The 20,802-nt window shown below is 54.9% G+C and overlaps 1 protein-coding gene across 2 annotated transcripts; it reads left to right on the forward strand.

Annotated features, from left to right (window-relative positions):
- Positions 1-2,501: 2,501 nt before the first annotated feature.
- Positions 2,502-20,755, forward strand: CAPN11 (calpain 11). 2 transcript variants are annotated; one of them, XM_019794440.2, is made up of 22 exons: positions 2,502-2,531; positions 8,335-8,588; positions 8,928-8,997; positions 10,845-10,963; positions 11,781-11,914; positions 12,100-12,268; positions 14,848-14,931; positions 15,029-15,114; positions 15,350-15,424; positions 15,586-15,746; positions 15,843-16,018; positions 17,286-17,297; positions 17,617-17,828; positions 18,125-18,164; positions 18,264-18,332; positions 18,415-18,472; positions 18,609-18,673; positions 18,940-19,008; positions 19,434-19,512; positions 19,612-19,728; positions 20,197-20,255; positions 20,356-20,755. In XM_019794440.2, the coding sequence occupies exons 1-22, from the start codon at positions 2,516-2,518 to the stop codon at positions 20,380-20,382; spliced, it is 2,151 nt and encodes a 716-aa protein (XP_019649999.1). In that variant the 5' UTR covers positions 2,502-2,515; the 3' UTR covers positions 20,383-20,755. The 2 variants fall into 2 exon arrangements, with proteins under 2 accessions (XP_019649999.1, XP_019650000.1); XM_019794441.2 differs by lacking the exon at positions 15,350-15,424.
- Positions 20,756-20,802: the final 47 nt, after the last annotated feature.

Consider the following 20,802-nt stretch of genomic DNA (forward strand, 5'->3'; position numbering starts at 1 on the left):
CACGCCTCCCTCTTCCTCAGAGCAGGTCTCCCCTAATCCCACCTTATAGGGTCTTCTCCCCTAACCCCCCTCATGAAGCACAAAAGCAGGTTCAAGCGTTTCCAGATGTGAAACTTCAGATAACGCCCCAAGAGCAGACAGAGCCCCGGTGCTGGGGCAAGCACAGCCCCAAGGTGGGAGGCTGTAATAGGGGAGGACGCCCACAAGCAGGGGGAGCAGCGGGCAGAGGGAGAGGGAGAAGCAGGCTCCCCACTGAGCAGGGAGCTCGATGCCAATCCCAGGACCCTGGGATCATGACCCGAGCCGAAGGCAGATGCTTAAAGACCGAGCCACCCAGGCACCCCAGACGCACATTCTTTGAACCAGGACTGAGCAACCGTGCTCCACACTGAGTGCTGGAAAGGACCTCGAGGTGTAACGGTGGAATCGCGGAAGGAGGAAGGAGGCCACAGGGAGCCACAAAGGCCATTTCTCTTCCTCTCTTTATAGCTGGGGCTGGTAGAAGATAATGGACAAGAGCTGAGGATTTAGGTTCAAATCCCAGCTCAGCCACTTACCACCTGGGAGACATTGGGCCAGTTGTATCCTAACTCCTGAACAGGAAAACTGTTGTCCTCACATACAAAATAGACACCAAATGAGGCAAAGGGGCCTTTCCCACACCAACCAGTTCTCCGGCTGTCCAGGCACCAGCCGGATGTGCTACGATTCGTCAGTTCTGACACTGTCTATCTGGGGTCAGCATCAGATCTCACAATGGCTGCGTCCCACAAGGCTGCCCCCACTGCAGAGCCCGTCATAAGTCCCAGGCTGTCACCCGTGCTTCCCACTGACTGGCTCTAAATCAGGGCTCTCACGACCCTCCCCACCCCCCACCCCCGTCAGGTTTTGCAATGTGCTACGACGGCTCACAGAACTCAGGGAAACATTAGCATCTATCAGTTTCTTGGAAAAGGATATGTTAAAGGACACCGATGAATAGCCAGATGAGGAAGGACATAGGGTGAGATCAGAAGGGTCCCAAGCACAGACGCTTCTGTCCCTGTGGAGTTGGGGTGCACCACCTTCCCAGCGCGTAAACATGTTCACCAACCCAGAAGCTGTGTAGACCCCATATTTAGGGATGTTTATGGAGACTTCCTTGTGGGGGCATGATTGTTTATTAACTCAACCTCCAGCCCCTCTCCCCCTCCTGAAGAATGAGGAGTGGGGCTACAAGTCCTAGGCTTTTAATCATGGCTTGGTCTTTCTGGCCACCAGCGCCCATCCTGAGGCTATCTGGAAGTCTTCCCGGAATGACTTCGTTAGAACAAAAGACGCGGTTATCACTCACAAAATTCCAAGGGTTTAGGAGCTCTGTGTCAGGAACCAGGAGCAGAGACCAAGAATATATTTCTTACTGTGTCTCCTCTGGCCCTCCTCTTTCTCCTCTATAACATGAGGATAATGATACCATGTCCTTGAGCTGTTTTAAGGATTAAACAAGCAGAAAGTTCTTAGCCCGGTGTTTGGCACATACTAAGAACTTAATTAACTGTAATTAATGTTCTTACAGATGAGGAAGTTGAGACCCAGAAAGGGGGTTGGGGAGGACTTGTCCAAAGTCGGCTGGGGACAAGACTCTGTGATTCCATTCAGTGGCCAATGCTCCACCAGGCTGGGCAGAAGGTCACCGGGAGGACCTTGATGGTCCCTGTCCTCAATGGCCATACCCTATACTATAGGGCAGGTTTCTCAGGTCAAAGAGTTTAGCTAGTTCCCAGACCCTCACTTTTCCCTGGATAGACATGAGAGCCAGGCCAGTGACCTAACCATGCCAAGGCAAGGGTTATGGGTTGAACCGTGTCCCCCCCCCCCGAAAGATATGTTGAATCCTAATCAACAGTATCTCCGCATGTCACCTTATTTGGAAATGCGGTCACTGGAGAAGTAAATAGTGAAGAGAAGTCATGCAAGAGTAGAGCGGGTCCCTAGTCCTACACAACTGGCTTCTGTATGAGAAGAGGAGAGACACAGAGAACGCCACGGGAAGACACAGAGCCACACAGGGAGAGTGCCATGTCAGTGGGCAGGTGGCTTTCGGAAATGAAGAGGCTTTCAGGATAAAAGGATCAAGTTGGGCTGTCCGGGACAATCCCTTCCCAGAAGCCTTGGGCTGAAGGAGGGGGACTCAGACTTGTCCTGATTGGACAGTACTTGAGGACAACCAGGCTGGTAGAGGTGTCCCCGGGTAGGGGTGCTGGGACTCCTGTCCCCGCAGGGAAATGGCCCTTGGGCTGGTGGGCGGGGACCAGGCAGATCAAAAGGGGCCAGGTTACTGACCTTGCCAGCCTGCGGGGGGGGGGGGGGGGGGGGGGGGGGCAATGGCAAGGAAGACGGAAGAGGAAGGCAGCTAGTAAAACGTGCCACTGCCCCAGGACTCCCACTGCAATTGGAGAGTTCTGGGTTGGGGGAGGGGTTCTCCTCCCCCTCCCCCCAGAACCTTCAACTGTCAAGCACCATACTCACCACCAACATGCTGTACTCCCCAGGTAGGCGCTGATGGGGCTTGTACCACTCCCACGCCTCTGCAGACTAGGGCCTCCCCCCAGGGAAGGGGTTTGTGCCCCCGGAGGATGACTCCTCCATCAGACTGGATGCTCCCTAGCAGCAGGTGGGCCTCTTCCTCAGACAGTCCGCTGATGGCCGGACCCACAGGAGCCCTTCCTCCTGTCTCCACTGACAGTTGGAGTCAGGGAGAGGAGAGGGACCAGTTACCCCACTGTCACAGCTGCCTGGGAGAAGGGCTTGTGTGAGGGAAGCCCCAGCAGCCATTAGAGAAATAAAACTCAGGGAACAGAGAGAACCTCTCCCCAGCCCAGAAAAACAGCCTTCTTGGTCCAAAAAAAGACTAGAACCTAAGAGGGCCACAGGAACAGGAGTCTGGAGGCAGGCCTGGGGACCTGACCTCGAGGCCTAAGGGAGACAGCCCTGGGGAGAGAGGCACTGGCAGAGTTGAGCTGTTCTGTGGGGTGGGGGCTAAGTGGTGGGGGACAGCCAGTCCCAGCCAGCAGAAGGGCTCAGCCCTGCACCTCAGCCAGCCTGGGATCTGCTAGAAGGGACACCCCAGATCCTGCCTTCACTATCTGCCTGGGCCCTGGGAGTGTAGGCCTCGCTCTAAGAGAACACCAAACCCAGTCCTCACTCTTCAGAAGTGCCCTGAGAAGTCTAGACAAGGTCTTTGTTTCCTGCCAGCTTTGAACACTCATCTGTCCACAAACCTGCAGGCCTCCGTCTGGTGGGGAAGCCGCAGCCCCCTCCCTCAGGGACGACCCCCAACCTGCGGGGGAGACATAATACACACCTGGGACAGAGACCTTCCTAGCCACTCATGGCCATCTGTCTGTCCTTCCCACAGCCAGCCTTGTCTGTCTGTCTCAGCTTGCCCACACCCCTAGCCCACCTAACAGGGCTCGGCTCTGTCACCCACTCTGGAGACATTTTTGGTGATGACTGTGGTGGTGTGTGTGTGTGAGAGAGAGAGAGAGAGAGTGTGTGTGTGTGTGTGTGTGTATGTGTGTGTGTGTGCGCTGGCGCGTGTGTCCCCCTACCAGCCCCTGAGAAATGCGCTCAGACCCAGCCCTCCAGAGGAATGAGGAAGCTGATTTAACCTCCATAGCCTTGGTCTGCCCGCTGAGGTTCTCCGGTTTTCTTGGACACCAACCCCTCCTGTGGTCCTTCCAGACCCCCAGAAGAGGCCGGCACAGTCACTCCCAGAGGCAGCCAAGTCAGAGGCACCCTAAGGTGACCCCGTGGTTGAAGGACACAGAGTAGTTTGCCTTACTGCGTGGGTGCCCTTGGGCCCCTCACTTAACCCAGGTCTCTCAACCTGGACACTTGACATTTGGGGCTGGATAACTCTTTGTCATGGGCTGTCCTGAGCGCTGTAGGATGTTTCAAGCGGTACCGTCGGCCTCTACCCACCGGGTGCCAGGAGCACCCCCCTGTTCCCCAGTTATGCCAACCAAAAATGTCTCTGTAGACATTGCCGAGTGTTACCAGGAGGCGCGATCTCCCGGGTTGAGGATCGCTAGCCTTAACAGCTCCGGGTGGGCCCTGGGGTGGGCCTAGGTGTCATGGGACAGTCATCCCTGCCCTGCTGGAGACACGGGGTAAAGACCAGGTGATGAAACAAGACCAGTTCTGATTCTAACCTCCTCGGGGCTGTTCTGCAGCCTGCCTTTCTGGACTTTCTCACCTGAAGGGGACTCCAAGGTTTGTCCTCCATAGGCCTCCCTCCAAGTCTTTCTCCTGCTCTTTGAGCAAAGAAATAAGCTACTGCCCCGACACACTCCTTCATTCATTTTCCCCCTGGCCTGAGAGAGTGGGAAGGAGCTCCTCTACTATTTCTAAGAGAAAGCCAGAGGGCTTGGGTGGGAAGAAAGAGGGTGGGGGGAAGGGAAAGGAAGGGGGGAGAACGCCCAGATTCCAGCTGCATACACCCTCTTCCCTGCTCCTGCCCCTGCCTCTTCCAGAACCAGAAATTTCTGGTGCACCCCACCCTCAGGGGGCCCTCAGGAAAAAGGGGGCAGTCACTACCCCCCAAGAACTTCCCAATTATCCCACTGGATCTGGGTGGCCTCTCTCCCCGGCCCCTTCCCCCTGCCTCTGTGGCCCATGAAGCTGAATGTGAAGAGGGATAGCCTGGGGAGGGTCCTCTCAGAGCTCCCTCAGGAGAGGGTTCGCATTTTTTTTTTCTTTAAAGATGTTATTTATTTGTTTGAGAGAGAGAGCGATAGAGCTGGGACCGGGGAGGAGCTGAGGGAGAGCAAGAGGCAGGGAACCCAATGCCGCGGGGCTCGATCCCAGAACCCTGAGATCTTGACCTGAGCCAAAGGCAGACGCTCACTGAGTGTTCACTTCTGACTCCTCGGTGCCCGGCACAGAATAAATGCTCCACAAAAGTGGCTGAGTTACAGTTTGCTCTAAGGAGCTCACACCGACCCGCTCCTGGGTGGCTCAGTTGGTTAAGCGTCTGCCTTTGGCTCAGCTCATGATCCCAGGGTCCTGGGATCGAGCCCCGTGTCGGGCTCCCTGCTTCTCCGTCTGCCTGCCATTTCCCCTACTTGAGGCGTGCTCTCTCTGTCAAATAAATTAATAAAAATCTTTAAAGGAAAACAAAAGGAGCTCACACCGAGACAGACACGCAGATGATCTCCACATGCTGCTGCATCCTTATGATCATTGAGTCCTAGGAAGGAGGAGGGCTGCGCTATGATCCCAGCAGGAACTCAATAAATACTAGTTCCCCAGCCGGGTCAGTGGGGGGAAAGGCAGCCCACATTTTCCAAACACCTACTGAACGCCAGCTCATGTCTGTTGCATCATTTCATCCGAAACACCCTTCAAAGGTAGAATATAGCAGCGTCTTTATACGGATGAGGAAATTAAGGCTCAGAGACATAAAGCAACTTGCCCGTGGTCACACAGCCACCCAATCTGGTTCAGTGCAGCCCAGGGCACCAGCTCTGCTAAAGAGGAAACAGCAGCTTTCCTGACCCCTTTTCCAACACCTTATCCAGCCTCAGTTTCCCCCCCCCACCTAGGGGAAGCAACGTAACAAAGAGCACCTAGAAGCTAGTAAAATGGAGATGGACCACTCATCCTTTCCAGCACGGCCCCTGCCCCTGCACCGTGGCTCCCTCCTCGCAAGGCCCCAGGGATGGGTAGGAGCTCAGACCAGCCTGCCTAGGTTTGCCCCTGCCTGACGGCTGCCCTGCGGGCAGAAGTTCAGCCTCTCTGGGCGTCGGTTCTTCCTCTGAAGCAGGGAGACAGAACAAGAAAACCTAGCTACTGGGGTTGTTGTCGTGAGGCTTCCCAGAGTTACTGCAAGGAAAGTACTTAGAACCACGCCAGGCTTGGAGTCCTCAAACACCGTTAACTAGTATTTTGATAGCTGCTCTGTCAGTGCTAGTCCCTTCTACAGCTGGGGGAGGCTCCTCATATCTTCTCATCCCAAACCGTGGGCTCCATGGAAGAAGCAAAGGACAGGACTCCAAGCCTGTCCAGCGAACTCACTCTAATCCTGATGGCCAGTGAACTTTTCTCTGAGAGCCAGGAGTCTTCAGGCCCCAGGGACCCCAAGGGGACTGCAGAGAAGCCTTTATGCGGTGGCCAGGGCCTTTGCTCACGGTCTGCACCAACACTCTGGCTTCTCTGGGCTGAGTTCGCTCTGTTTGGTCCCCAGACCAGGCATGGCCTATGCGCAGTCCTGGGTTGGAGTCTGCTGGGCACACCATTTACCAGCATGGTGGGGGGGGGCTCTCCCTAATGGAACGGAGGGTCCCCAGGACGAGCCACATGCCCATCTATCCCTTCACAGGGAGAAACTAACATGTGTGACCCTCCTCCCTTCTAGGGGCACTGGGCCACATCATTCAAAACATCTATTGAGTACCTACTAAGTGCTCGATGCGGCAGCAAACAAAACAGACAAAAATCCCTGCCCTCGTAAGTTTTCATTCTAGTGAGGGAGATAACTAATAAATAATACAGGGAGCTTTCATTCCAGGGAGGGAGACAAATAAATAAATAATAATAAATACACGTCTGGTCCCCAGTGTATAGTCTGTTGGGGATCAGAGTGGGACAGGGGGCTGGGGGGCAGGGCAGGAGAGAGAAAACATAGATTTGCAAGCACAGATGAAAAATCACTACCGTGCAATGCAAGGCTTTCATTCATTCATTCATTCATTCATTCATCCACTGAAAATATTTCTGAGCCCCTCCTGGGGCCTGGTGCTATGTGAGACAGAGGGAACCCAGTGGTGGACAGAGAAGCCCCCACCTCCACCCTTGAGAGCTCACAGACAAGCCAACTTAGAGCCGGCAGGCAGCGATGGGTATCCCCAAAAGGAAAGTGCTGGACATGAGGGGCGGCCCCAAACTCTGGCGGGCACATTAGGGGAGGGCTTCACCAAGGGAGTGGCACGGGGCAGGGCCTGGAAGGCTGAGCAGGACTTCCCCCAGTGGACAAGGCGTGTGTGTGCGCGAGCAGGAAGAGTTCCAGGCAAAGGAAGCGAGGCAGGAGCTGTCCAGTGCCGCTGAGAATCGGCTGCCTGTGTTCGAAGGTGCTGGGCCTCTCGGTAGCAGCCTGGTTTGGGTTTGTCAGGCTAACAAGGGGAGACGACAGGGGCATTCCTGGACCTAGGGAAGTCCCAAGGAGACACCGCTGTGGGGCAGGAGAAAGGGTTTGCTTGGTTGGCTTAGTGGAAAGAGTCAAGGGGCATCAGAGAAGTTTCGCCACAAATGGCCCATGATCCCCTTAGATGATGAGGATGGAAAGATTATGCTATTCCATGGGACTTTCCCTGAGGAGAAGCACCTACCTCCGGAGGGACTGTCAGGGAAAGGTCACGGGCCCTGTCTGGGGTCTGCTGTCAGACTCCGCCCCATGCTCAACCCTCACCTGTGACCCAGGCTCCTGCTTCCTCTTCCAGTAATTGCCAATATTGCATGGATCTTTCTGGAGGCTGCTGTGCCTGGTCCAGAGCAGGCACTCCGTGCTGTTAGCTTTGCTCCTTTGACTCTTCTCCTTGTCTGCCAACTCGAGGGAGGACGAATCACTGAGACCCCCTGCTCTTGCCTCTGTGGAACTCAGCCCAAGTGGGCTCAACCTGGCTCTCACCCCTAGACAGCCTAGAACCCTCCTGTGCCTCCCTATAGCTTCCCCTCTTTTTCCCCACTCTGGATTCCTCCCACACCGCAATCGGAGCCGAAATCAAGAGGCACACACTTAACTGACTGAGGTCCCCAGGAGCCCCAGCCCTTCATTTCTTCTTGAATGATATTCTTGCATGAATGATATTCCATTGTACGTATGTTTCTCGTCTTACTGATCCATTTATCAGCTGATGGACACTTGGGGTTTATTCCCCCTTTTTGGCTATTGTGAATAATGCAATGAACATTTGTGTGCAAGTTTTTATATGGACGTACATTCTCCTTTCTCTTGGGAATATACCAAGAGGTGAAATCGCTGGGTCATATGGTAATGATTCTTCGGTTAACTGTTTGAGGGATGGCCAGGCTAGTTTTCAAAGGGGCTGCACCCTTTTATATTCGCACCATCAATGGATGAAGGTTCCAATTTCTCCACATCCTCGCTGACCCTTGTTATTATCAGTCTTTTTGACTGTAGCCATCCTGGTGGGCGCAAAGTGGCGGGTCGTCGCGGATCTGCGCTTGCCTGGTGACTAATGGTGTTGAGCATTTTTGTGTATCTTCTTCAGAAAAAAAGTATCCAGATCCCTTGTCCATTTTTCTAATTGGGTTATCTGTCTTTTCTTTGTGAAGCAGATACCGTTTTCGCGGATCAGGGAATGGTGGCTTCCATAAGCCTGAACCGACTCAAAGCCAAAGGCGTAGGCCAACACCACAATGCCCAGAACTACAATAACCAGAACTATAAGGACCTGCTGGCAGCCTGTCTGAGGAGGGGAGAACTGTTTGAGGACTCCTTTTTCCCTGCTGAGCCCAGTTCGCTGGGCTTCAAGGATCTGGGCCCCGGCTCCAAGAGTGTGCAGAACATCTCTTGGCAACGGCCCGGTGTGGGTACTGGGAGGGGAGGCGTGGATTCCTTGTGGGAGTGGGAGGGCTGTTTGTAATGATGCCCCCATCACTTTGAAATCTCCAGTCCCCCGACCCCCTCTTCTGACCCTGGATCAGGGCTGGGGACAGTTCTGGCCATGCTTATCCAAACCTCTCAGAGAACCCCTGGGAAAACCGCTCACTGACCGTTGCTCTCACATCCCACAACCCTGCCCAGCGGGTCCCGTGACCTTCCCCGCCCCTGCCTTGGAGGTGGACATCACTCCCCGGGAATGGTGAGAGGGAGGTGGGGAGGGGGATGTCCTGGGCCCCCTAAAATCTTTATTCCTCCACTGCAGCAAATCACAAGCAATCCTCACTTCATTGTGAACGGGATCAGCCCAACAGACATCTGTCAAGGTGTACTAGGTGAGTGTGGAGCAAGAAAGCCGCTGTGGAAGGAGGGGGTGAATCGAGGAAGAAGGCTGGGGTAGGGGGAATGCCAGGGTGTCTTTTGAGGCTGGGGAGCTGGGACCGATAGGTTCAGATGATCCCTCCTCTTTCCCTGCCCCTCCCCTTCTGAGGAGAGGTGGTGAGACTGTCAGGTATGTTCTCCCTGCTCCCCGCCCCCCAAGTGCTATCTGGGAATGGGAGCAAGCCAGGTGGTCTATTAGCTACCCATAGCTATGCAATCCATTGCCCCCAAGACTTAGTGATTTAAGACAATGACAAACATCTATCATCTCAGTCTCTGTGGGTCAATAATTCATAAGAAGCAGAGCAGATTGGGTCTGGCTCAGAGTCTCTCGCGAGGCTGCGTCAAGACATCAGGCGGAGCTGTGTTCCTCTGAAGGACCAGCTTCCAAGATGGCGCGCGCACAGGCCAGGAGACCTCAGGTCCCCGTGACCAAGGCTTCCCCGTAGGACCTCCTGAGAGGTCCTTACCACATGCACACAACCTGCTAGCTGGCTCCCCCAGACAGAATGATCCAAGAGAGAGAACAAAGAGGAAACCGTCATGCCTTTTACTGCCTCCTCTCAGGGGAGCACGCATGGTCACCTCCACCGCATTCCATTTGCTCAAAGCAAGCACAAAATCTGGCCCACACTCAAGGGGAAGGAATTAGGCTTCACCTCCCAAGGGGAGGCTTGTCCAAAAGCTTGTGGATGTATTTTTAAGCCACTGCAGGTGCCAGAACTTCCTCAGTCTGACGTGACAAATAAAGGAGTGCTCGGTTCCTCGGCCGCTCTCCCATGGCTCCTATGACAGCCCCAAGGGATAGGTCCCTCCCTAAGGAAGGGCTCCTCCAAACCCTCATTGCATCTTCAGGGATAAGAACAGGGTGGGCTTCCTCTGGGGCTGAGTTCTGTTGTATCTGGGGCAGAGGAAAGGGCAGGCTGTGGGCAGGGCGGAAGCCAAGGAGACCTCAGGCCCAGTGTCCCCTGCTGTGGCTCACAGGGCTGCAAAAGGAGAACCGGCTTCTTCCTGTGCAGGTGTCCCTTTGGCAATGGAGGATTGGAGTGTCCCTAACCTTCTCTTCCCACCCTCCGCCCCCCTGCCAAGGGTACCCAGGCAGCCAGGAGGCCGTTCATAATCACAGATGCTTTCCCCCTGCCCTCGGCCTCAGCCTGGGCTAGAGCCCTCACTCAGGGTACCACCCTGCCCATGGCGCCACTCAGCGAGCTCTGAGATGCCTAGGACAGAGACTGCAACGGACGACCTTAGCCTAGGGAGACTGCCCCTAGGCCCCATCAACGCCTAGCCCCAGGGACCGAGCTGGGGGTACAGACTAAGCCCCTTGGGTCTCCAGAATTATGTGGGTGACATCAGGGAGGGGTGTCTTGATTGCTACACCAGTGTAGTCATAGAGTAGAAGGCAGGGGACGGGGGGAAGGTGACTGGGATGGGAGAAAACTGGCTGTCTCCACAAAGCAGATCTCCAAAGCAGCTCTCAGGGTAAGGAGCAAGACAAAGGCCTAATACTCCTCGCATGTCCAAAAACCAAAGCATTTGGCTCTAATCTGTGAATCTCTTACCTAGTAGAGAAGGTAAAGAGGCTCACCACCCGCCCCCCCCCCCCGGGGCCTGTTCCTTCAGCCCTGTTTCTCCCTACTAGATTCCTTCCTGAACTGTCCTTAGTCGGGGGGTCACAGGAGGTGCATCTCTGTGGGGGAGGGGCCGCAGAGCCCCATCCCGCTCCTTTAGGGCTTGGAGTCTGGGACCCACACTCACATATAGGAGGGCTCGAGAGGCAACACCCTTCCTGTCTTTCCAGGGGATTGCTGGCTGCTGGCTGCCATCGGCTCCCTTACCACATGCCCCAAACTGCTATACCGGGTGGTACCCAGGGGGCAGAGCTTCAGGAAAAACTATGCCGGCATCTTCCATTTTCAGGTGAAGGATGATTTGAAAGCTGGAATTATTTTGTGGTGTGTGTGAGAGAGAGAGAGACAGAGACAGAGACAGAGAGAGAGACAGAGACAGAGAGAAAGAGGGGAGGGAGGAAGAAGAAGAATTTTATGTGCTTTGAAGTTACCTTTTTTCTTTTCTTTTTGAAAAATGACATTTATTAGGGTGGGCTTTTGTCTAATTATCAGAGAAATATCTGCTGACTGAAGAAATCATGTAAGCTAATTTTTTTAAGCCCAAAAAGAAAAGAATTGTTATCAGTTTGTGGCTTTCCTGCTTCTCTCTCTCTCTGTCTCTTTCTCTTGGTAGAAATGTGTGGATGTGTATGACGTTGGGAGTCAACAGTCAGTAAGGGTCACATAATTTTTGTAATCTGCTCTTTAAGCTTAGTGACATGTGGACAAATTCCCCACATCACAAAAATATTTCTGAGAATCACAAGAGTTTTTTAAAACCTCAGAAATCCTAAAGCCCAGCCAAGGTCAAAACGTGGGTGTTGTCTCTCTGGAGGCCCTGGCAGGAACTGGAGTTGAGGCTGGGGGCAAGGTTCAGGCTTTTCATTGCCTTTCACACACGCCTCCGCCATTCTGGGGAGTGGGCTCTCTGCCACTGGCGTGTCACTGATCCTGGCCACCAGGAGGTGCTCGTGTAACACAGTTCTTAGACAAGGAGTGTGTGCGCGTGGGTGGCGGGGAGTGGGGGGGGTGGGGGTGCGTGGCAGGGAGGGATGCATGTGTTTGGAGGAAGGCCTGGGGCAGACAGATGCCCTAAGCCCCACTGAGCTCCATCTTGCTGCCCACAGATCTGGCAGTTTGGGCAGTGGGTGGACGTGGTGGTGGACGACCGGCTGCCCACAAAGAATGGCAAACTCGTGTTTGTGCATTCCGCTGAGCGCACTGAATTCTGGAGCGCCCTGCTGGAGAAGGCCTATGCCAAGTGAGTGCCCCAAGCTGGCCTTGTCTCCAAGCCTGCCCTGACAGCTGGCAGCTAGGGGGGCAGCTGGAATCAGGGGAAAAGGCAGAGGGAGGTCAGGGCATCCCTTCCTTCCCTCCCTGCACCCTCCCATGTCCAAGCCGACCTCTCTATCCTGGAGCACAAAAATGCTCTCTCTGTACCCACAGGCTGAATGGGTCCTATGAAGCACTGTCGGGGGGCAACACCATGGAGGGCCTTGAGGACTTCACGGGGGGTGTGACCTATAGCTTCCAACTCCAGAAGCCCCCTCGGAACCTGCTGAAGATTCTTAGGAAGGCCGTTGAACGATCCTCCCTCATGGGCTGCTCCATCGAAGTAAGCCATACTTGGTCCTGCCTCAGGGCCTTTGCACATGCTGTTGTTTTCACCTACAAGGTTCTTGACTAGCTCCTTCTCATTCACATTTCAGTTCAAATGCCTCTTCCTTAGGTTTCTATTCTCTGCCTCCCAATCTAAATCAGTTGCTCCTAACCTCATTTGTTCTCTATTTTGTTTTTATTCTCCCTTCAACATTTATGGTGCTCTGTAATGGTCTGCCTTATCAACGTTGTTATTTACAGCCTGTCTTCTCCCGGCTGTTTCACAGTCCGTGAGGGCAGTGACTTGTCTTATTCAGTGCTGGGTCCCGGGACTTAGGGTGCTGCTTGGCATGCCATAGACGCCCAGCAAATATTTATTCGAATAAATAAATGAACCCGGAGTGCAACCATGTGACCCTGCGGTTGCAGTCTTGGGCTTTTATCCCAGAGAAATGAAGACTTACGTCCACACAAAGCCCGCACACAAATGTTCACAGTGGCTTTATTCATTGTAGCCAGAAACGGAACAGTCTAGATGTCCTTCAATGAGTGAATCGTTACACTGTGGTGCACCTACGTCATTGGACATGACTCAGCAATGAAAGAAAATGGACCACTGATACATGCAACTACTTGGATGAATCCCAGGGGAATTATGCTAATGCAAAGAGCCAACAGAGTTCCATACCATATGATTCCATTTCCCTGGCAGTCTTGAAATGACAGCACTTTTTTAAGATTTTATTTTATTTTGTATTATTATATATATATTTTTTAGAGACAGAGAGAGTGTGTGCAAGTGGGGTCTGGGAGTGGGGGTGGAGGGGCACAGAGAGAGGGAGAGAGAGAATCCCAAGCAGGCTCCACACTCATCACAGAGCCCGACTCAGGCTCGATCTCACAACCCAGGGATCATGACCTGAGCCGAGGTCAAGAGTCAGACGCTTAACATACTGAGCCAGCTAGGCGCCCCTTTTAAGATTTTATTTTTAAGTAATCTCTGCACCCAACGTGGGGTTCAAACTCACAACCCTGAGATCAAAACTGGCATGCTCCACCAACTGAGCCAGGCAGGTGCCCCGAAATGACAAAATTTTTAAAAATGGAGAGCAGGGGCCCCTGGGTGGCTCCATCAGTTGAGTGTCTTACTCTTGATTTCAGCTCAGGTCAAGATCTCAGATCCTGGGATCTGCCAGCCTCAGCTCCATGCTCAGTGGGGGTGGGGGTCTACTTGAAGACTCTCTCCCTCTGCCCCTCTCCCCCTCCCACTTATGCACGAGCTCTCTCTCTCTCTCTGAAGTGAATAAAGAAAATCTTCCAAAAAGTAAAATAAAAATAAAAAGTAGAGAACAGATTAGCAGTTATGAGAGGTCAGGGAAGAGGGGAGTGAGAAGAGGTGGGCATGGTTATAAGAGGGCAGCTCAGGGGCTCCTGGGTGGCTCAGTCGTTAAACGTCTGCCTTCGGTTCAGGGCGTGATCCCGGCGTTCTGGGATCGAGCCCCACATCGGGCTCCTCCGCTGTGAGCCTGCTTCTTCCTCTCCCACTCCCCCTGCTTGTTCCCTCTCTCGCTGGCTGTCTCTCTCTGTCAAATAAATAAATAAATAAAATCTTTAAAAAAAAAAAAAAAAGAGGGCAGCACAGGGCAGGCCTGCGGTGCTGGGACTGCTCTGTGGTGGACCGTGGTGGGGGTGCAGAGAACTGCACACGTGGTACAACTGCACAGAACATACAGGCCTACTGGCAGACGTGGGGACATTTGGAGAAGCCTGACGGATTCCATCAACATCAGCATCCTACAGGTTTGCAAGATGTTACCGCTGGGGGAACCTGGATACGGATGCATAGGAGCTCTCTGGATTTCTTCTTTTTTTCCGTAGGCTCCATGCCCAGTGTGGGGCTTCAACTCATGACCCCAAGACCAAGAGTTATCAGCTCCACTGACCCAGCCAGCCAGGCGCCCCTCCCTGCATTATTTCTTTTTTTTTTTTTTAAGATTTTATTTATTTATTTATTTAGAGACAGCCAGCGAGAGAGGGAACACAAGCAGGGGGAGTGGGAGAGGAAGAAACAGGCTCATAGCGGAGGAGCCTGATGTGGGGCTCAATCCCATAACGCAGGGATCACGCCCTGAGCTGAAGGCAGACGCTTAACCGCTGTGCTACCCAGGCGCCCCTCCCTGCATTATTTCTTAAAACTGCATGGGAATCTACAATTATTTGCAAATACCAGGTTTAATTTTTTAAAAACCAAACCCTGGGGGCGCCTGGGTTTCTCAGTCAGTAAGCATCTGCCTTCGCCTCAGGTCACCACCCTGGGGTCCTGGGATTGAGTCCTTCATGGGGCTGCCTGCACAGCAGAGAGCCTGCTTCTCCTTCTGCCTGCTGCCCCCCCCCCGCCCCGTTCGTGCTTNCCGACTCCCCCCCCCCCCCCGCCCCGTTCGTGCTTGCTCTTTTTCACTCTCTCTCGCTCTGACTCAAATAAATAAATAAAATCTTTTAAAAAAGACAAAACTGATGCCTGACAGTGCTCACACCCCTTCGGGGCGCCAGTACCCCTGCCCGGATCCTGAATTCCTCTCCTTCTCCATTCTGCAGGTCACCAGCGACAGCGAGTTGGAGACCTTGACCCACAGGATGCTGGTGAGAGGGCACGCTTACTCCGTGACCGGCCTCCAGGATGTGAGTCTGCCACCCGCATCTGCCCTGAGACACAGGAGGAGGCAGAGAATCCCTCCTGCCTGAGACCCCTGACCTTCGGCCACACCCCTCCCACCAGGTCTGGTACCAAGGCAGGACAGAAACCCTGATTCGGGTCCGGAATCCCTGGGGCCGGATCGAGTGGAATGGAGCCTGGAGTGACACGTAAGCGCCCCCCCACCAGCGCTGTCAGGTGAGGCCCAGAGTACCGGCAGCGGCCCCTGCCCCCGCCCCAGCGAGGCAGTGCCACTGGCCTGCAGGGCCAGCTCCTCCCCACGAGATTCTCCATCTAACTCAGGACCCCCACAGGCAGGCATTCAGGGGTGAGGGAATCCCTTGGGGAGGAACCAAATGCCTCCTGAGCCCTCCCCTCTCCCTCCACTGCCTGTCTCTGCACCAGTGCCAGCGAGTGGGACAAGGTGGCCCCGGACGTCCAGAAGGTGCTCCTGCTCAGGAGGGAGGACGGGGAGTTCTGGTCAGTACAGCTCGGGCGGGCTTCCTCCTGCCCCGGCCCCGGCCCTCATTTCCTCTGCCACGCTCCCACCTGTGCCTTTGACGCAGAGGCTCCTGGAGTGGGGGGGGCTATGGGTGTGGGGATGCTGCAGGTCAGGCCGTCACCCCCCCCCCACCCCGCAGGATGTCCTACGAAGACTTCCTGGACAACTTCACGCTGCTGGAGATCTGCAACCTGACGCCCGACGCCCTCTCTGGGGACTACAAGAGCTGCTGGCACACCACGTTCTACGAGGGCAGCTGGCGGCAGGGCAGCACTGCGGGGGGCTGCAGGAACCACCTCGGTGCGTGAGGGCGCTCCGGGTCCGCCATGCGCACGGGCTGGGAAGCTCGTCCACCCCGGGGCAGGGCAGAGCCATGCCGAACTGCTTCCTCCACAGACACATTCTGGAGCAATCCCCAGTTTAGGATCTCTCTCCCCGAGGAGGATGACGACGACGACCCGGAGGACGACCAAGCCGTCTGCACCTGCCTGGTGGCCCTGATGCAAAAGAATTGGCGACAGGCGCGGCCCCAAGGAGCCCAGCTGCAGACCATTGGCTTTGTCATCTACACGGTGGGCACTCTGGCAGGTGCCCCAGCCAGGCTTGCTCCCTCTCCTGGCCTCACCCCTGCAACAGCCTTCCAAAAGCCTTAGGGATAAGATCGCCTTCCGGGAAGAGGAAGGAGATGGAGCGCCAGGGAGGTGAGGTTACTTGCCCAAGTTCACACCCCCAAGGCTCAGAAACAGAGCCTGTGTCCTGATTCCCAGGCCCTCTGAGACTTCCCCACACCGTCCCCGAGTCTCCCCGCAGATACCCCACACAAAAGCATTGACTCCAGCAGCCAAGAGAAATCCCTGACAATGTTTCCAAAATCACGCTTTGCAAAATCCTGTAAACGACCATTTGTTCAAAGAGTTATGGAGCCCCTACTATGCGCCAGGCCCCAGTCCAGTCTCCAGTGGGTCAGTAGTGAACAAACATAGACACAAGTCTTGCCCTCCTTCTAGGCTGTGAGCCTACGAGGTTAACAGACACCAGACGTCCCTCAAGATATCTCCAAGGTTAGACGTGGGGGAAAGGTTCTATTCTCTACTTCCCACCCCAAGCTCTACAGGGCATCAGCATGTTAAAGGCTCTGGTCATCCCGACAGAAGAACAGCCTGTTTATCTTGGTCTAACCCACCTTTTTACAGAACTATTTTACGGAACTATGTTCAATGCTCCATTTTGGTAATCACCTATTAACTTTCTGCAGGATATGAGCGTTCAAGTTAAGGAAAATTGGGGCTCCTGACTGGCTCAGCTGTTAAGCGTCTACCTTCGGCTCAGGTCATGATCCCAGGGTTCTGGGATCGAGCCCCGCATTGGGCTCCCTGCTTGGCAGGGAGTCTGCTTCTCCCTCTCCCACTCCCCCTGTTTGTGTTCCCTCTCTTGCTGTCTCTCTGTCAAATAAATAAATCTTTAAAAAAAAAAAAAGTTCAGGAAAATAATCTCCTAGATTTCCATCCCATTTGCTTTTTAGCAGAGTGAAGTTGGGCACGTGACCTCACCTCTTGGGATTCGGTGCCCGTCCTTAACCTGCAGTGGTAGAAATCTCCTCCCAACGGCAAAACTTTGTATGAACTATACTTTGCTCTTCAAAACTTAGGGACTATCAATATTAACGCTAGGACTTTTAGCTATCCCAGCCCATGCCCCACCCCACCACCAGTGTCCCAGTGCCCTTAACACCCCCAAACCACACACATACACACACACACACACACACACCTGGCTTCTACAGGCCTGAGCCCCTTCACCATCCTGGGGCTCTGACCTCCCTCTCTCTTCTCTTCCTAGGTCCCAAAGGAGGTACAGAAGACGCGGGGCTTGATTCTGGGCTGGCACAGCCCCACCTCTGGCTGCATGTGGATGGGCAAGGGGTGGAATTCAGCAAAGGGCTCTCAGGGCCACTGGGGGCCACTGGGTTAGGGTTGCAGTGCCCTGGGGCCCTGGGTGGGAGTTGGGGAAGGAGATCATGCTGGGGTTACCTGCCAGTTGGGTGGTGTCCAGGACTGGTCAGTTTGTGGTGATACCTCCCACAAGCCTGCCCGAGCCAGGCTTCACTTTCGGGGTTCCCCCTCCTTACCCTCCCATGCCCGCCCTGTACCCACCTCCAAGGCATGTATAGTTTCAGAACATCCAGGATGTTCACTTGAAGAAGGACTTCTTCATAAAGTATCAGGACCATGGCTTCTCGGAGATCTTCATGAACTCCCGGGAGGTGAGCAGCCATCTCCGGCTGCCTCCGGGGGAGTATGTCATCATCCCCTCCACCTTTGAGCCGCACAAGGATGCTGACTTCCTGCTTCGGGTCTTCACAGAGAAGCACAGCGAGTCCTGGTGAGAAGCCCCCCCTCGCTGCTCCAAGGCCACCTGCCCCAGAGCTGTAGGATGTCACGCCTAGGGAGCAGTCATCTGGGCCTCCCCAGTTCTCTCCCTAGTTTAAGTCAGGGAAACTGAGGCACAAGGAGGGGGAGTCCCAGTTGGGAGCGAAGCAGAATCAGAGCCCAGATCCTCACGGAGTCTGTTCCGCATTGCTTCAGATACATGGCATGGTCTCCTCACAACCACCCCACTAAAAATCCCTGTCTCCCTGATCCCGGATAACTCCCAAGACTTCCTTCACTTTTGCTCAGGGAACTGGACGAAGTCAACTATGCTGAGCTACTCCAAGAGGTGAGGGGAAGCCATGGGGTGGGGGGGGACAGAGGAAGCATCTGGGGAGTGTGAAGGAACTTTCTCGACTGGGTCCTTTTCCCACTCCTCTCTCTGCAGGAGAAGTTCTCTGAGAAGGACATAGATCAGGACTTCATAAATTTGTTTGAGATAGTGGCAGGAGGCAAGGTGAGAGGCTGAGGGCTGGGTGCCCAAAGGAGGTGGCCAGGGTGAAGGTGCCGGAGCAGGGGTTTATGGTCCCCCTTCCCAGGACAAGGAGATAGGCATGTACGAGCTACAGAAGCTGCTCAACAAGGTGGTCTCCAAACGTGAGTCTTCCAACCCTCCCCGCACCCGCCCCACTCACAACCTTTCCCCTACAGCTTGTGCCTCCCCTCCACCACTCCCAACCTCCCCCACAATGCCCCTGCACTCCTCTCTTCCCGCCCCTTCCCTCCCTCACAGTCAGAAACTTCAGGACCAAGGGCTTCGGCCTAGACGTGTGCCGCTGTATGATCAACCTCATGGATGTATCTTCTTGCCCAGCGCCCTCCCACCCCTGACCCCCACCCCCAGGACTGGCCCCCACTGGCGGCCACTTCTCTGGCCAGCCATGCCCTCCTTCCTGCTGGGGATTGGGCTCTGAGATAGCAAAAGATGCCCGTTCTGGCGGTTACCATCGTGACCACACAGGAACCCCTGGTCTCACGGCCCCCCACTCGGTGAGCCCCTCTGCTTCCCTATCCCCAAGATACCCTCTTCGCTCCCTCCTCTGGCATCCTTGACCACCCTGCAGAAAGATGGCTCTGGCAAGCTGGGGCTTCCCGAGTTCCAGATCCTGTGGAAAAAAATCAAGAAATGGACGGTAAAATAAAATTGAAAGGGCAGTTTATGGTGGGCAGAGAGGGAGGTCCTCAAGAGTGACGGGGATTAGTACGGATGATGCCAGAACGGGAGCCCCGGACTAAACGCACACACAGGACGGGATCTGTTGAGCTGCTGGTATATTGGCTAGCCAAGATATCGAACAACGGGTAAGTCCAGGCATCAGCCAGCTTAATGGGTACATGCAGACGGCCAGTTGGGAGCGGGTCTTTCAGATCACTGACTCAGTTTCCAACCCACTCCCTTTGCCAGACGTCTCCTACAGTCACTAGATGACAGGAATCTTGGGCACTCAGGGAAAGGGCCAGGGTAGGCAGCCCTTGTAGGTTAACTTCACTAAAGCATTTCATTAGTTCAACCACCGCACTCTGCACACGGCCCTACGTCATCTGTCCGTCCCTTCAGGACATCTTCCGAGAGTGTGACGAGGACCACTCGGGCAGCCTGAACTCCTATGAGATGCGCTTGGCAATCGAGAAAGCAGGTTAGCAGGGGGCCAGGAGAGGGTTTGGGGGCAGGGAGGGAGGATGCGAAGCGGTGGCCAGAGGGCTGGACTCCCCGTCCGCACTCCTCTCTCGCCCAGGCATCAAGCTGAGTAACAAGGTGACCCAGGTGCTGGTGGCCAGGTATGCAAACGACGACATGATCGTGGACTTTGACAGCTTCATCAGCTGCTTCCTGAGGCTGAAGGCCATGTTCAGTGAGTCAGTCATCTGCCCACTCCCCACCGTGGGCGGCGGACCGGGGTCGCCTCGCAGACACACAGAGGAGGGGCGCTGCGCCCAAACCACGCCCTCTTTTAAGCTCCCGGATGCTCTGGGTTCCAATCCCAGCTCCACCGCTTGCTGGCTCTGTTGCCTTGAGCAAGTCACTTCTCTCTCTGTGCTTCTGTCCTCTGTTCTCATCTATAAAATGTGGGCAACAGTAGTATTGCCCTCCTGGGCTGGAGTCCAGAACACAGGAGTTCGCGTGTGACGACACTCAGTATATGGCTCAGAGCAAGGCCACGCCGTGTTATCCTGAATTCCTTCCTGGGCGGAGGGCTAGCTGGGAGGCAGCCAGGGACAGCTTCTTACGCCCTTTCCGACATCCTGCCTCTTTGGGAGTGGGTCTTGCAGACCAGAGACTCCGCTCCCAAACCCCTCCCTTTGCCTCCTCTCCAAAACAGCGTACTTTCTATCCATGGACCCCAAGAATACTGGCTATATTCGCCTGAATCTGAACCAGGTACATGGAAGGGACCTTCTGGCACCCCCACTCGTGGCTTCCCCAGCCATCCTGCCCGCCCCCGCTCCCATCCTTGGACCTGCTTGTTTTCTACCCACAGTGGCTGCAGACAACCATGTGGGGTTAGGGAGCCCCGGGAGCCTGGCTCCCACCGCCACCGCCACCGCCACCACCACCACTGTGCGGTCTCTGGCCCCAAAGCAGGGGCCTCCTTGCTGCTCTGCAGTCTCTGCTGATGGACTGGGCTCCGGCTAGTGGCACCCGGGCCCCGGATGCCTAGCTTACTTCAGCGCTGGACCCCCTGTTGCCCACCCCCCCAGCCCAACGTGCGTCTCTTTTTTCCCCAGCCAGCTTCTGGTGGCTGGATTCCCCCGTCTTTCTCTCTCTCTCTGAGTATATTCGACCGAGATTAAGTGTCACTTCCCCAGTGGCTCTGGAGGCTGTCCCCACTTTCCTGCTCACACCCGCCGGCTGACTACCCCTCCTGGCACGGCCCCTCTTCTCTGCCTCACTTGGGGGCGTTATTATAATAAACAGCCCGAGCCAC

Source organism: Ailuropoda melanoleuca, chromosome 19, assembly GCF_002007445.2.
Source record: "Ailuropoda melanoleuca isolate Jingjing chromosome 19, ASM200744v2, whole genome shotgun sequence".
Taxonomy (NCBI): domain Eukaryota; kingdom Metazoa; phylum Chordata; class Mammalia; order Carnivora; family Ursidae; genus Ailuropoda; species Ailuropoda melanoleuca.